We start from the raw sequence: 15,972 nt of genomic DNA, 5'->3' as shown, positions 1-15,972 counted from the left end.
GAAATCTGAACAGCACAATAAATATCAAAACCAATAAGAGCCATCAAGGCAACAAGACGGTCTTCTTCCCATCATTAACTCCCCGTACCGATGTCACACTTTGCAATTCTCAAAACTTATCATCGACCCCCTGGGCAATCTCGATCGCCTTCCTCTCCCGGTTGAAGTCAACCCACCACCGGTGACTCTCCTCCGTCCCCGTCCACTCCCCCGTCACGGCATCAATCTCGTCCCACGGCTTGGGCGCCAAGATGTAATGCACGTTCTTCACCTCCTCGTCCCGCCAAATCTCCCCGTGCACCCCGTCCCACCGCAGCGTCTTGAGCGCGTTGTACACGTACGGCAGCGCCACCCACCGGCCCCGGTACAGATCCGACAGCAGGCTCTGGTCGGCGAAGTCCATGTCCATGGCGCCCTGCTCCATGTGCTTCACGATCTGCCGGAACAGCGCCTCGGACGGGTTCACGACCTGCAGGCCGCCGTTCATGAAGCCCAGGGGGGAGGCCGTGACGGGGTCCGGGCCCGTGTGCTGCGCCGCGTCCGGGTCGGCGTGCTGCGTGCTGAAGGCGCAGTTCTCGGGCGTCCAGTCGGAGGGGTAGTGCGGCTTCTTGAGCGGGTTGCACACGCAGGCGTGGCCGGCGGCGAAGACGCGGGTGCTCGGGTTCTTGACGGCCAGGTCGTCGAGCGTCGGGCTCTTGGGGGGGCTGCCGCCGCCGATGGCGGCGCCGGGGGTCTGCTCGGCGGCGAAGTCGCCGTCGTCGAGCTCGAGCTCCATGAGCTCGTCCATGTTGCGCAGGACGAGCATGTCCGAGTCGAGCTGGACGACGCGGGAGTACTGCGTCAGGGAGAAGGGGGAGAGCTTGCTCCAGCAGTCGTAGAAGCGCGGGTCGTTGGAGTAGTCGCGGCCCTTTGTCGGGAGGAGGTACTCGATGCGCTGGGCGGGGATGCCGCGGCGCTCGAGGGCGGCGAGGCCCTCGGCGGGGAAGGTGTCTGTGTAGAGGGCGACGAGGGGGTAGGCTGAGCCGGACTTGATGAGGGAGTGGTTGAGGGTGAGGAGGCCTGAGAGGTAGTCGAGGTTGGTGATGAGGGTCGTCCAGACTGTGTGTTGCGGTTAGCTTTTTGGTGCTCGTAGGGGAAATTTCATCGTTTGCGACAATGCGACAGCGTTGGGAGCATTGGCCTTTGAGAAAGCAAGTGAGATGGCGGAGGAACCAAGAGGAAACAATGTTCCAGTCTCATGTTATCTTGCGTTGTGACAAGAGAGGTGTAAAGGCGCAAAAAGAAAAGGGATCACAAACCCTTGTCCGACTCTACGGCGCGTTTCCCGTCCGACATATTGGCGGCAGTGGTGGGAGTGGTGGTGTCGGTGATGATCGCCACGATTGCGACTTTAGCCTCACTTTTTCAGAGAGACCTTATCTTCTGCGACTGTTTGCTCTGTATGTATGCGCGCCGCGCGTGCGTATGTGAGCGTGCGTGCGAATCTGGCGGGGCAGATTCCGATGGTGGAGGCGGGGTAGGTATCGAGATAACACGCTCTCTCTCGAATGACTAGCAGCTTCTGTCGGAATCACCGGGATAGTTTTACCTGGTGAGCTTCCTTCTGCGGAATCGCGTTGCTTCTTTACGTTTGTTGGCGTTCGGTGTCCGTCGTCGTCAAGCTTCCTCAGTGATGTCAAGCAGGAGTATGAGAGGGAGAGAGACAAGAGAAGAAGGAGAAGGAAAGGAAGAGAGAAAAGTAGATGAGGGAAGGGAACGGGAAAGGGAAAAAGTCGATTCACGAGATTAGCATTTTCACAGGAATGCAAAGTAGTACTCAATGGCAACTGCTAATTTAGTGTTTAGCCAAAGGTACCTCAGCTTCCCATCCCTCCTTCTCCTCCATCTCAGCTAGCTATTCTCGTTACGGGATTACGGATACAAAGAAAAAAGTAACAAAGCGCAAGCAGAGCAACAAAATAAAAGCCCCGAACGGACCACGAGTCATCCCAACGATGTGGTAATTGGACACGCCCAAAAGGACCTGAAGGGAACTTTTTGCCAAAATAGGTCCCCTCCACCTCACGGAGTCTTCGCCGGGCCTGCCTCCTGGTCGTGGCTCACGGTCCTAGGCTGAACCGGGGGGGTTGGAAGAGAGAAATCGCTGATAAACAGCGACTGATTCCGATCGGCCGTCATATCGATGACGCCATCGTTCTTTGGAAAATCGCGGATGCCCGAGAGCACGTACCTGAACAGCTTGGGGGAAACACTACTACCGCTGAGATTGCTTACAAAACAAAACGGAGACAGATAGCAAAAGAGGTACCCGTAAGGAGAGCGGGCTGGAGAGATTCGGACTTACTCCTCTTTGGGTCCTCTACTCAACCTGAACTCTGTCTAGGTAGGTGGTGGTCAGAGAGAGTGACTCGTCAATGGTGGTTAGTGTAGTTTGCGACACAAGGGCGTGGAGCGAATGAATGAGAACTATCCGTATCCGTTCTTAGCATCTTCTATTCTGTTGTCTCGCATGGATTAACATGGCACAATAAGAAATTGCCCATGTTCATAAAAGAGGGGTCGCTTTCCCATGACTTCCGGCTTTGCCAATGTGTGAGAGTCATAGACTTTCCGGTGTACACTCGTGTATTGCTCAGAAATAATACGGCAAAACACATAAACGCGGCAACTTATCATAGAGTTCATCCCTGCATCTGACACCTCTAACCTAATGCAACTGCGTTGTTTCCCGGACCGGACCTGGGGCAAAGAAAGGGCTGGGCAACAACTAACTCACTTCTCAACAAAAAGATTGCAACATTGTCAGCCCTATTTTCAGCATATGTGTCCCCCGAGACGATTATTAATGTCTTCTACGGTTACTCCCATCTACCTGACCCTTCTGGTTTTACCTGATCTCCGCTGCCCACCATCCTATAGCTCCCGCGTTGCGAAAGAAGTCGGCGCAAAGAAACTTGTCGCAAAAGAGCTTCGGGAAACCCCCCCCCCCCCCCCCCCCCCCCCCCCCCCCCCCCCCCCCCCCCCCCCCCCCCCCCCCCCCCCCGCACGCCGCCACCAACACCACCCACCCCCCCGCGCCCGCCCCACCCCCCCCCCCCCCCCCCCCCCCCCCAAATCCTTGCAACGAGCTTCGTCAACGCGCAGCTTAGATCGGACGGTGCAACCAATGACAGAGCTCGATGCCAGTTGACGTGCTTTTTGCGAACCCGGGCCACCTAGCTCAGCAGCCAGCTGCATCCAGCATGTGCACTGCGCGCGCGCGCGCGAGAGAGCGAGGTGCATCTGCTGGTATTTGCATAAGCTACCTTACGGATCAGGTACTTCGTACCCCTCCCCTCCTCTCTGTGGAGAAACATCGGTTTCCGAGATTCCGGTCCGATTATCGTCGCGGTGATTATCTCGGCCTCGTTCAGACTCGCGCGGTAATGGCTCGCTATTCACACACACACGCGCGTACAGGGGTTGTTCGAATCGAAGTCACCTTCCTCTAAAAGAAGAAAACACTCACCCTTCCCACGAGTGCCGTCAAAGTCCACTTTGCCATCTGGGGTATGTAGTTGACTGAAGACGGCCAGCTAGGCCGATCAGCTATCACCATTGCACAATTCCTTGTCATACCGCAAATGGACTCACAAGTGAGACATTTGCGAACTACTGAGGTTGTTGTCGTGAATAATGTATAGCGGCAACGATGCTACTCTCACCTGTCTCCTAAGCGTCAATACTCACGACAAGGACACCGAAGATTGTACGTCTCGGGCCTCTTGTTTCTTTCGACGGTATGCGTCTTTGGGGGAGACGGGTTGCTGGTAATGGCGGCGACAAGACAGCCGCGACAAGTAATGGTGTCTCTCAGTATTCTGCTAGATCCAGACGGGGTTTTATTGCTGAAATGGTACTCTTCACAGCGGGACTGGGACAACCATCAAATTGCAAGTGAAGATGTTTTTGAAAGTAGTGCTCAGGCAGGGGCTAGATTGTCTAGACCGGGGAAGGGAGAAGGGGTTTGCGTGACTGGGACCCATGATACCGAGGCTGTGAAGCCCATCTCTATTACTCTTGATAGATATTTCTAAAGATCCTAAACGCCGTGGGGTATCTCATAGCCATTGCCTAAACGCCATCAAAGCTCATCATCATCACTGTCGTAGATGAAAATCGGCGTCCGCTTGGGACCACCGCCGTTCTCGGCCACAACCGTCGACTTCCTCTCCGCGTCGTCTTCCTTCTTGACGTCCTCTTCTTCAGTCTCCGTGCTGCTGTCATCAATCATCAGGTTCTCCTGTTTAGCCTCCACCTTGACCACAGTCCCAGGCTCATCCTTCACCTCGGCCTTAACCTCCTCCTTCACAGCCGCCTCCTCCGCCTGCGTCTCCGCCTTGACAGTCTCCTCCGCCAACAGCTTGCCCTCGCGAATCTTGTAGAACGATTCCAGGCATTTCCGCCTCTGCGCCTGCGTCCAGCTCCCAACGACCAGCGCAAACTCCGTAGCCGTCGCGAACCCGAACTCGCGCGCCATGGAGCAGAATTGCCGTCGCATGGCGTCTTCTGGCGGATTGTAAACATACGGGAAACCCTTGAGCTTCTGCGCCTGCGCGTCAAATACCTGACTATCTGCAAACAGCGCGCTGTCGCCCTCCCCTTCGATATCGGAGCTGGCGGCCATCTCCGCCTTGCGCGAGAGCTGTTCCTCAATCTTGGACGTGCCAATCACTTCCGAGTTCTCGTGCGTGTACTCGACACCTGCCGAAGACAGGATAGCCTGGACGGCGTCGCTCTTGGCCTGTTGATTCTTTGCTTTTTCGCCACCAGCTTTTGCGGCGAGGAAAGCTGCGAGCTGGCCCATGTCGCCGTCTTCCGACGCGTCCGCCGCACCCTCCAGCTTCACCTTGCCCAGCTCCTCGCCTTCCTCCTTGGCGAGCTTCTCCATGTCGACGGTGGTCATTGCGATACCAGTCCCGGCTTTCGCTTCGGCGATGTTGGTCTTGTTGACAATGTCGCGGATCACAAGCTGGTTCTCGCGGTACGTGAAGAGGTTCTCCAACCCAAAGATCTCGCCTTTGCGCTCAGAGTCCTGCTGGACACCTTTGAAGTAGCGTCGTTCGGATGAAGCTGTGTAGCCAATGTTTGCTTGCTGCTGCTTGTAAATCTGTCTCGCGTAGACAATCTCCTCAATGGTTCCGGTAGAGACGAGCCGAAAGACGTCAACATCCCGAACTTGACCGATACGGTATGCTCGATCTTGGGCCTGGAGATCGTATGACGGATTCCAATGAGGATCGACAATGACTACCTTGTTCGCAGAAGTGATGTTCAAACCAACGCCACCAGCTTTGGTCGAGATCAAGAAGACGAACTGAGTCGGGTCAGAGTTGAAGTCATCCACAGCCTTTTGTCTGTCCTCGTAACTAATCGACCCGTCCAGATATGTGACACTGTAGCTGGTGTTGTGGAAGAGATGCTGAAGAATGCGAAGCAAGCGAACGCTGTGCGAGAAGACCAATACTTTGTCGCCGCTGTCATGCCAGAACTTGAGGAGCTTCTTTAAGACCTTCCACTTGCCGCAAAATTCCGGGTTAGCCAGGTTCATGATCGCGTCTCTATTTTGATAGAGGTATTTCCACGTGTCTGGGCAGCAAGTCTGTAGCGTGCGCATTTCTCTTTTGTGCTTGTCGTCTTGCTCGTTTCCCGTAGCCGGAATTAGAAGGGTGAGGTGATTCGACAGTTTCTGCAAGGTCGTCACGCAGGGGAAGATGATGGACTGCCACCCCGTACCATCGTCAAGAGTCTTGCGACAACACCAGCCTTGCTTGTTGCCGGAGCCACATTCACATGGGTCGGACAGGGTGCGCAGAAGTTCGACATCAGGCCTACTGATGAAGTTCTTGTACGCTTCCTGCTGCTGGTCCGTGAGAGGGCAAAAGACGACTCGGTCGCTCTTCTTGGGCAGCTGGTGAGCGATCAGTGTCTTCATTCTGCGCAAGAAGAAGCCCGGGAGCAGATTCGTGACGAGCTTCCTAGCGGTAGTTCGAGCGTCCCGCAACTGGTTCAGAGTCGCATCGTGGGATTGACCCCGTGTCAGAGGTCTGGTGATGGTGGTGTTCCATTCCGATAGTGTGCCAAAATGGCCAGGGTTGGTCCAGTTCAGGAGAGTCCACAGCTCCTCGTATTTGTTTTGGATCGCTGTACCTGTCAAGCCGATGCGACACAGCGCATTCACGTCGTTCATTGCTTTGGTGACCTCGGAGCTCCTTTCCTTCATTTGGTGACATTCGTCGGCGACAACCGCGTCCCACTTGACGGTATTGACCAAGCTCTTGTGGTTCTTGTACGTCGAATAGGTCGTTATCATGATCTCTATCCGGCCTGCTCTGGCAGCGGACAGCACGTCCTCTTTTCCCGCGCCGTGGAAAACGTCGACCTTCCACCATCCCCAGCGAGTCAACTCATTCTTCCAATTCTCAATGATCGAGCCTGGACAGATGATCAGAACGGTCGGATACCAGCGACCGGACACATCACGGATCTTCTTGAGCCGCTTCTTGTCCCGTTCATCGGCGGTTTTGCCAAAAGCTGCCGTAAGGAACGTCACAACCTGGACAGTCTTGCCGAGGCCCATGTCATCTCCGAGAATTCCTCCCCTCTGGTAGACAAACAGACGGTGCAGGAACCTGACACCAACGATCTGGTACTCACGCAAGTACTGCGCGATAGACGCCGGTATTATACCTGCCGAATACTCGAGCTCGACATCTTCGTACGGCCTGCAGGGCTTGATCTTGGTGCTCTCGTCGAAATGTGGACGCCGCTCGAGGTTTTCCGGTCGATTGTCTTCGGAGAATACAACGTCTGAGTAGTCCGGTGGTAGCAACAGTCCTGCTTCCTGCAGTCGTTCCCGGGTGTGGTCGAATTGTTTCCTTCGCTCCTTCAAATAGTCGGGCGCTTCCGCAACATCTAGATCGTCCTCCTCTTCGGTACCATCGATCTTGACTACTCCGTTCTTCTTGGATGGACGGCCCTTGCCCTTCGCCTTATCTTTCTTTCCCTTGTCAGTTGCGGCTCGCCGCCCCCTCTGTTTCTTGGGCTTGGGGAGCTCCAAGTCGGAATCGGCGTCCCAAACCTCCTTCTCCTCAAAATCGACGTCAACCTTTCGTTTCCCGAGGGCTTTATTGCTAGGATGCTGAGGTTCGTCGACTTCCGATACTGTCTCGCCATCTGATATTACTATCGCGTTTTCCTCGACCGGTCGGGTCATTGTGGTTGCGATCGCATGAATCGCATGGCGTCATGGGTGTGAAGACAAGAGGTGAGGATGGTGGGGGTTTGTGAGTGACGCGACGGGACGCGACAGACAAGGTATTAGCACCTTGGAGGAAAGTTTCCAGGTGCTACAGGCCTAGGCAGCGCTGAAGGATGCGGAGCATGCAACTGGAGATGTCACCACCTCGTTTAAACGATACTACTGTATTAGTACGTACTCTGAGAACTATATATCATAAACCGCTTCAATCATCGGTTTAGTCCACAACTCCGTGAGGGTCCGGGATTATGGGGCGAGCGGAAGTCATCCTGCCGGCCAAGATGCCACCGAGGTTTTCGGCGAGTTTTTTCATACTCCTCGTAACTCCTGCTCTGCTCGTATGAGTTGGTGAACCATGGGTAGCGTTTCATCTGCACAGCACATCTCAGAAAGACGATCTCACTCTGGCGTCACGCCTGAAACTGAGTCTGCTTGGCTCTACGTGCCTCTGAGATGGGTAATATCGTACGAGCACGTATGCGGAGACTTCTACTCAACTGTGTCTAATATTGGCTCTGCAGTCGTCAGGATTTAATATCTGAGTTCTCTCCAGGATTGAAAAGTGCAGAGAGGATATAATCGTTTGGATCTCCCCTCAAGCACGCAAGACTTGCCATGATCCAATTGGAAGACAATTAGTTATTGGAAGTCTATGTAGAAGCCAGTCCCTTAACCTGGGACCTTGTTGCGGAAGATGACATTGTTAAATCAGAACAGCATTCTTTTCTGCACATACACTCTCCAGTTCTCAACCCATCCTTTTGCTCCATTTGGGTATCAGTATATACAAAGTCAGACATGATGGGGTATGCTTCAATGCTCCAATGCCAAATTACGCGCCAATCACCATGTGCCCACGGTTGTGTCACTCATACCGTCTCAATACCTTTCAAGCTTTTCGTGCTCGTATCGCCGCTCTGCGTTTCCAACTCATAGGTATCCCCTTTACTGTAGGAACCCGCACGCTCGGCACATTCCCTTCGGTACCCCACCTCTTCCAAATGCTTTGCCGCGCTGGGGCTGCGTAATACATCCCCTTCCTCCTCATCAATATACTTGAGAACCATCGTCCCCAGCCAGTTCCCAAACCTAGCGTTATTAGGAGGCGTCCTCGGACCGCGCAGCCGATCGTAGTAGTCGCGAATATATGGGCCGCGGCGCCAAAACGCCCTTGTGAACAGCGGGCTCAGGACCGGCAAGGTGACGGTGATGAGTCCGACGGCGGTCTCGCGGAACCCCCAGCGGTTGATGTTGATGACGGACGGCGCACCGCCCAAGGTCGTGACCGCACGAACGATGGCAGTCGAAATGACAAAGACGCCGGACGAGAGCAGGATGCCGACGCCGATCTTGCGTCTAAGGGACACGCGGAGGTGCCAGAGAATCGGAACGGGGATGGATAGGAGGGCGGCGTCGGTTAGAACGTTGAGCCATAGCAGCATCCAGAAGTTTTGTGGTCGAAATGTGCACTCTGGGCCTGGTAGAGGTCGGATTCGCCAGTTGTCGGAATAGCTATTCAAAAGTGTCAGGAAAGCGATCGCGGTTATCATTGGGGCTACGCACGGTTGGCAGCTGAGTGTCACGGTGAGACACAGCACGACGTAGGATAATCCGCAGATCCAGAACAATGCGACAAGACTCCGTCTTCGTAGAATTCCGAGTGTTAGACGCTTGTAGAAGAATAGTACGGTGAACTTCAAGACCCCTAGGAGTTACGGGTCAGGCAGGAGTGTCAACTTGGGTGTAGGTGAAGCTTCTTACAGATGCAACCTTTGATTCACGTTAGTAATCTCGAATGATTCGAACAAGTTCCGATGCGTCAGGTATTACTTACCAGGGTACGTGTACCATGACATGAACTCCAATTTCGATCCCAGCTGAAGAACTGCAACATCGTGATCCGACAGCGACGGTACTGCATCTGAAGTGATGTCGATATTGGCCCCTGTGTAATAGCAGATTTGGACTACGTAAACATTGATGCTATATAACACGAGATACTGTAGCGCATCAATACCAATGCCAACTTTTGAAAGATGTGCTCTTCCAGTAACTCACAGGTAAAGCCAAATAATCGTCGCCGCGGAAGCCTCGAATCCCGACGGTACGGACACGAACTGCGAATCGTAGGAGAATTATGAAGACGCCGATGGCATACCAGGCCTGCCAAGCAATACCCATTAGCTCCAGGCGTGTTGATTGTAGGCCGGGGACACAAGAGGGGAGCTTACCCAGACTTCGGGCAGATAGCTGTCGTCTTTTTCCAAGTGCACATTTGGACTTGGCTCCAACATGATCTCGTGTTGATTGTGGCGAGCATCCGCATCTCGGTCGGCGGATGGTCAATTACAATCGATGGGAAAGCTGTGGTGGAGTAAAGAGGGCAGACAGACGATTCAGAGGAACGATCCAAGGGCATCCCCCCTCACACATAAGGATTGCTCGTTGCAGTTCCGGGTTAACACCCTCTCCGGCGATCCCAAGCCGAATAAGACAATGAGCATGGGGGGATCTTGCGGGCGGGACAAAGAATAGCTTCCTTGCGAAGAAATCCAAATCGAGCAACGCTAATCGGAGGGTGCCCGGACAGAAACTCTATTTAGTGAGGTTGCCATTGGCACGTTGCTGCCACCGGCAAGCGATCAAAGATCCAAGGGAGCTAAGACATGGGACGCGGCACTCGGACCTCTTCGATCTCAAATAGCAACGTGAGTGCGAGAGTCATGGTATACTGGGTATTAGGCACTCTTCTTGAGGCTGAAGGTGCAATTCGACCGGGCCCGTCGTCTGGAGATGTGACCCCCGGCTCGCCGGCTTTGTCCTTTCCGTCGTTGATCGATTGGTGATCGACTTAGTGTAGATCGGGCGGATAGACCAGTCTCCCACATCACGGACCTTTCGGGACGCCACGTGGGAATCTCCTGAGATGGTTTGCGTCCTTTCACAACAGGCTTGAACGATGACACGTTGAACTTTATTATTCTTGCATATAGGCAACTGCAGCCTCCTAGAGCTTTGAGAGAGGCGCTTTGCTTGAGCCCGATCTACCATAGACGATGGTGAAGTTCCTTTCCAGTCTGTCTTGTGTGCCAAGCTGCGGCTCATCTGAAGTTCCTGGAGTCGGTCTCCCAAATGTCTGACCACCACAGCGAGCTTGGTGGCGGGAGAGAACGTCGAATGCTGCTTGGCTTCCGTCTTTCCCATAGTCTTCGTGGAGCAGCACGCCGATGAGCGCTTCTGCCACGGCCCAGAGGATGTGTCTTGCATCCCCAATGAGATCTGCTTGTGACTTTTCCACCAGGGAGGATTTGACTGCACTCCACGGGTCTACCGGTTTCCAACCATTGGGCTCTCCTACCGCATGATTTTGGGCAAAGAGAGCATCGAGGGCGTCCATGGACTCTTGTCCTCCCTTTGGATGCTTCAACGCTCGCAAGAAGTCCGTTGCGAGGACATCCGTGGTGCCCTCCCAGATCGACAGCACGCAGCAGTCACGGTATAGTCTGGCGATGTTCAGATACTCGGTCTCCTCGTTCAGCATGTACCCGACACCTCCGAGAGCCTCCATGCAACTGTACAGCAGCGGGATCGACTTCTTGCAGACATATGCCTTGCAGAGCGGTGTCAGGATGCGCAAAAGGGGCGCAATGTGCTTCTGGTCTGGCGTGATCGCAGCAAGAGCATTCGATAGGCCAGATCCGTCCGCTTGAGGATTCTCGTCCAGTCCCAATATGTATGCCGTGAAAAGCGTCAGCAGCATGAGACCGTGATACTCCCCAGTCATCTCCGCCAAAGTGTGCATGTGTAGTGGGCTTTCCGCCAGAAGCATCCGCTGACCCCTTCCTGCGCCGACTTGTCTGACTTTGGCGTACGCCCTCGCGATAGCTAATCCTCGGCCCACGTATCCTACAGCACCTACGGCGGAGTGTATGCGCGTGAGCGTGAGAATGGTGCTGATCTCGTTGATGCCGCGGCCCTCCTGGCCCAGGAGCCACCCCCGCATGCCATCAAGCTCGAGCTCGGCCGTGGGGAGCGACTGCGTACCAGACTTGTTCTTCAGTCGTTGGATCCGGACACCGTTCAGCTCCGTTCCGGCGGCGCCCTTGGGCCGCCCCGTCATTGTGACTGCCGTGGGGTTGTGTCGCCTCATTGGTGCGAAGAAGGCACTGATGCCGCTTTGCGTCCTCGCAAGGAGGACGGTCATGGCAGAGTCGGTGGCGCTGGAAAACCACTTGAATCCAGAAATTGACCACGGGCCTAGAGGGATGTTCTCCGCCGCGTTTGCCAGCGCCGTTTCCGAGGATGGAGTGTGCTGGGCAACTGTTTCGGTGAGGGATACATCGCTTCCGCCGGTTCGCTCCGTCATCCACTGCCCGCTAGTCCAGGCAGTTGTTGGATCCCGTGACAGGAGATGTTGAAGGGCATTCTCTAGTGCCATTCGTTGCGTTGGTTCGATGTCTCTTGATAGGTGAAGTTGCAGGAGCCGAGCGGCGCCATCTTGCATAGCCGATGGGCAGGTGACGTTCGAAGCCGAACTCCCCCATAAGTGAATCCTCAAGAACTGCACTACGCGGGCGGAGGAGCCGAGTGAGGCGTCGTACCCTGTAGCGACGATGCCCTTTCGAATGCCAAAGTCTTGCAAGCTGCGCCAGCCTTCGCCGACGACCAGCTCGGATGTTGGCCGCCCAAAGGAGTCACGGCCGCTGCCCTTTAAGTACGGCTTGTTCTTCTCCGAGTCTGTAATCCAGGAGAAGACTTGGTCGGATAGCACATCCTCGCCGAGTTGCGCAATGTCGACTTCGACACGCTCGATGATATCCTTTGGTAGGAATACTAGATAGGTTCAGAGACATGGGACGAAAAGAGTTTACTGGGTCAGTTACGTACGCCTCAAGGCCCTTTGAAAGCTGGCATCATCGAAGAATTGGTTCGGCAGAACCGGGAGTTCCTGGAAAAAGCCGGTATTCGAAGTGGATGGTTTCATGGCGGCGTATCTCGGACACTAAGATCTTTGGCAAACGGTCACGGTGGTTGAGAGGCTTCAAAAACTTGAAGACTGCCTTGAAGCTCCTAAAACCTCAGGTGAACTAGGAACAGGTGTATGGCCACAGAGCCCCAGATTCAAACCAAGATGTACCCCGGATTTGGGCCATGTGAGACATCCGCGGGGCCGGTAATTTGTGGGGTTACCGAGGGACCCCACAAAGCAGAAGCCGACGATGGACCCACAAAGTGCCGAGAAAGGCTTTCCTGGCCCGAAAGCTGTCTCGGCCGAGTCTCCGCCACGATCCTATCTCTGCGAAGAATCTCCATCCCATCTTCAATGGAAAGCCAAGCCTCCCGGTGGTCGGCTCAACAATGGTCCATCAAGCTGACTTCCACTGGCAAGCTCGGCACGGAAGCTCACATCGCTGGTCTTGGACAACATCATATCCCCAATCGAACGCGTGGACGCGATCCACTCACCGCCAGATCGAGCCGACAAGCCTCAATCTCACAAACTAGGACCATCGCCGGACATGCGCTTGGCCCTACGTAACAGCGAAGAGCCAGCTCTTGCCTGCATACCGGCATTCTAGTAAGGTAGCGTCGCTTAGCGCTCTCAGAGGCCTGCATGAAGATTAGCAACGCCGGTACAACGAAACGATGCTACCAGAAGCAAGCGCAATAGTCCTGAAATCAATCACCAATGTCCGACCGGGCATCCAGAGCTAAGGCAGGAGAGATTGGTTTCATTTGCGGGTTGGGAGACAGCCCATGAGGCTTGCCGTGTGGCTGAAGCGATGGTTGGGCGAGAACGGGGGACGCCCTACAATATTGGATGTGACTGTGACGTCACACTCACCTTGTTCGGTGAGTCTTGATTTCTGGTCCCATCTTGGACAAAACGACACGACACAACGTTCATCAATGATCAGCCACATCTGGCCAAACATGTCGCAAGGCGCTGGCCGCGTGATGCCCCCCCCCCCCTCAAAATGGCACCTAATCCTGCTTTCTTCCTTGCTGATCTGGGGGAGTCTGGAACCAGTTGAGCCACAGCGATCGCCACACACGTCGCAAGCCAATTCGAAGGGCGGCCTCTTGTAAGTCACATTCTAGACGATGCCGCAGTCCCGATGTTGCGCAAGTATTACTCATTCTTGTGTCTGCCAGTCCGAAGAAAGTACGGCAGAGAATGCTTCCATCAGTCGATGAAGTCACGCTGTTTGGATTCCATCCTTCCAAGAATCCCCAAGCCGCGATATGCTTCGGCCTACACGAATACTATTGTTTTCAACCGTAGTAGTTGAACCTAGTGGTCTCGGCCTTGTTAGCCTTACAATTTACTTTCCTTTGCCCAGGAAGCCGTCACATTGGCTGACGGCATTCGAAATTTCGCCAATCTTACACCAACAAGCCTAACCGCCAGCCAGAAACCCAACAGTTATCTAAAGAAATAAAAAAGCTCGACAAAGGGGCAATCACCGCGCTTCCTGCAGTGCAGGGCAAGGATCGTAAGTATCACAGTTCCGGGAAAAGGCTTGTTTCAAACTTCACGACCGGGTTGGTAGACAACCACATCCTATCAGAGTCATGCTAGCCTGACATTGTCTATTCCTCTGAGCCATTCCAGCCCCCGGTCTGATGACCTCACAAGGCTGGGCAGAGAGAGAAAGCAAAGCCAGCACGGACTCCCGACAGCGTGCCACGAAGCCCAAACCCCGGTGACGTTTCTTTTCTAGCCAGTCTCGCCCTTGTTCCCTCCCTTTTCTCGCGTGTGCTACTATGCCGGTAGAGGAGGAGCCTAGGAAGTATCGTATCTTGGCAGGGACTCTGCGCATGTACCGCCGCCGTCCTGCAGCAAAGGTCTCGGGACTTGTGTAGTTACACGTTTTTCCTAGTCAGATAACACCTTTTTTGTTCCCCTTGCAAGACGTTGTTTGTCACAAAATGGGTAAGCCCAGCGGTTTAGTCAAAAAGTATCGGCACATCCAAGCCGTGATCCAGACGCATCTGCTGTGCTCGGCGGTGACGAGAAAGTCTGCAGACCCAGACCTCCAGGACCATGGCCTACCTATCCGTACCCAAACCTGCTTTCCCACCAGATCGTCATCCTGATGTGACTCTCTCCCTACTGGCCCGTGTCGCACAACTCTTCTTCAGCCTATCCTGAGGAGAGGTTGATAAATAGAGTAATATCATCTCATACATTTCCCTTTCACTCTGATTCTTCATCCATCCGACAACAAGATCAGCAGACTTTTCCCGTGCGACAAACCCTCCCATCATCCCAAGCCGCTCCAAATTTCTCATACCAGCTTCTATCTAAGCTTGTAAAGGAACCGCCGTCACCAATCACAATGGCGATCGACCGTATTGTGCAGTTCGTCCTCCGCGGAGCTCAGCTCGTGTTCGCAGCCATCGTGGCTGGTATCACCGGCGCCTACCTCCACGCGACCCAAAACACCTCGTCGTGGGACAATGGCCGGTACATCTACACCATCGTGGTGGCCAGCTTGTCGCTTCTCTTCGCCTTGATATGGCTCCTCCCCTTCTCGGGAAGCTTCATCCACTGGCCCATGGACATCTTCCTCAGCATCCTCTGGTTCGTCGCCTTTGGTCTGCTCGTCAACGTAAGTTCATCATACACCGCCATTGTCCTACAAGTCAAATTCCCGATCAGAGCTAACATGCCATCTCCAGCTTGTCGGTGACGGTTGCGGTCCCATCTTTGATTGGAGCAATGTCAGCCCCCGCGGTGACGCCTGCGGTCGCAACAAGGCCAACATCGCTTTCTGCTTCCTTTCCGCCATCGTCTGGCTCGCCTCTGCCCTCGTCGGTCTCTTCTGGGTCCGTCGTCGCACCGCCGTCGCCGATAGCCGCCCCGCTCACACCGGCCGCCGCCGCTGGTACCGCTCTTCGCGTGTCTAAAGGCAGCGCGTGCGTAGCTTTTCGAATGCCTACTCAACTTTGATACCCTTGGCAATCTGCTGCTCCTAGGCTTGTACAAGTCAAACGAGATCAAGTGGCAAATCCCCATCGCTGCCTACTCACGGTGTCCTGTTTCCACTTCCTTGATGGATGATGGGAGGAGGAAGGAGTTGGAGGGCTCGTTACTTTTTACCCTTTCCTGTTTTGCTTTGTTTACGAACGTATGAGAGAATGGCTTTACTCTTCACTGGAAGACCTGATACCCGATAATACCCTACCTCCTGTATCATATACCTAAGTACCTTAATATCACCGAATTGTGTTCTCGCTACAAGCTGATAGGGACATGCGACTTATCTGTTCCTGCCCCTTCTGTCAAACCTGTCGAAGATGGAAACGCTACTGACATTTACGAACACCTATGATGTATATTATGATGTGTTCCTCTCTCAGCTTCACTGGTTCTACCGATTGACCCAAGCGGTATGATGGCTATAATTGCGCCCACACAATGGGATTTATACATATACTTACCCATATGATATACGTATGGGTGCCTACACGTCTATCACTGGACGATACAGCCACAAGTCAAGCCACAACCTACAGAAAACACTCGGACAACCCCTGATAACCTTATTCCCAATTCAGAGTGTCTTTTCAGTCTAGCATCACCACCCGATCCGGCTGCCGACAGCCGGCGCGAGGGAAAAAAGCTCCGCGGTCTTGGCAGATAGGCGATCCGGGGCAAGTGGGGT

The 15,972-nt window shown here is 54.2% G+C and overlaps 5 protein-coding genes across 5 annotated transcripts; 2 read left to right on the top strand and 3 right to left on the bottom strand.

Annotated features, from left to right (window-relative positions):
* Window positions 1-109: 109 nt before the first annotated feature.
* CLUP02_11068 (glycosyl transferase family 8) lies at window positions 110-1,335 on the bottom strand (the record flags this gene model as incomplete). The annotated part of the gene is made up of 2 exons (XM_049290037.1): window positions 110-1,098; window positions 1,299-1,335. The coding sequence occupies 2 exons, from the start codon at window positions 1,333-1,335 to the stop codon at window positions 110-112; spliced, it is 1,026 nt and encodes a 341-aa protein (XP_049147182.1).
* Window positions 1,336-4,123: 2,788 nt separating this feature from the next.
* On the bottom strand, window positions 4,124-7,255 carry CLUP02_11067 (SNF2 super family protein; the record flags this gene model as incomplete). Its single annotated transcript, XM_049290036.1, has 1 exon — window positions 4,124-7,255. The coding sequence occupies one exon, from the start codon at window positions 7,253-7,255 to the stop codon at window positions 4,124-4,126; it is 3,132 nt and encodes a 1,043-aa protein (XP_049147181.1).
* A 262-nt stretch (window positions 7,256-7,517) lies between these two features.
* On the bottom strand, window positions 7,518-12,284 carry CLUP02_11066 (uncharacterized protein; the record flags this gene model as incomplete). The annotated part of the gene is made up of 13 exons (XM_049290035.1): window positions 7,518-7,632; window positions 7,704-7,738; window positions 8,176-8,812; window positions 8,864-9,005; window positions 9,062-9,070; window positions 9,135-9,300; window positions 9,359-9,536; window positions 9,574-9,664; window positions 9,730-9,895; window positions 9,987-10,121; window positions 10,196-10,251; window positions 10,349-12,133; window positions 12,188-12,284. The coding sequence occupies 13 exons, from the start codon at window positions 12,282-12,284 to the stop codon at window positions 7,518-7,520; spliced, it is 3,612 nt and encodes a 1,203-aa protein (XP_049147180.1).
* Window positions 12,285-12,401: 117 nt separating this feature from the next.
* Window positions 12,402-14,192, top strand: CLUP02_11065 (uncharacterized protein; the record flags this gene model as incomplete). Its single annotated transcript, XM_049290034.1, has 9 exons — window positions 12,402-12,835; window positions 12,921-13,153; window positions 13,219-13,255; window positions 13,321-13,386; window positions 13,464-13,572; window positions 13,701-13,797; window positions 13,855-13,873; window positions 13,941-14,007; window positions 14,079-14,192. The coding sequence occupies 9 exons, from the start codon at window positions 12,402-12,404 to the stop codon at window positions 14,190-14,192; spliced, it is 1,176 nt and encodes a 391-aa protein (XP_049147179.1).
* A 41-nt stretch (window positions 14,193-14,233) lies between these two features.
* On the top strand, window positions 14,234-15,214 carry CLUP02_11064 (uncharacterized protein; the record flags this gene model as incomplete). The annotated part of the gene is made up of 3 exons (XM_049290033.1): window positions 14,234-14,237; window positions 14,447-14,916; window positions 14,987-15,214. 3 exons carry the CDS (start codon window positions 14,234-14,236, stop codon window positions 15,212-15,214), a joined length of 702 nt encoding a protein of 233 aa, XP_049147178.1.
* Window positions 15,215-15,972: the final 758 nt, after the last annotated feature.

The sequence above is a fragment of the Colletotrichum lupini genome, chromosome 5 (genome assembly GCF_023278565.1).
Source record: "Colletotrichum lupini chromosome 5, complete sequence".
Classification (NCBI taxonomy): domain Eukaryota; kingdom Fungi; phylum Ascomycota; class Sordariomycetes; order Glomerellales; family Glomerellaceae; genus Colletotrichum; species Colletotrichum lupini.
The sequence above is the reverse complement of the archived record's forward strand: the minus strand, read 5'-3'. Positions and strand labels throughout refer to the sequence as shown.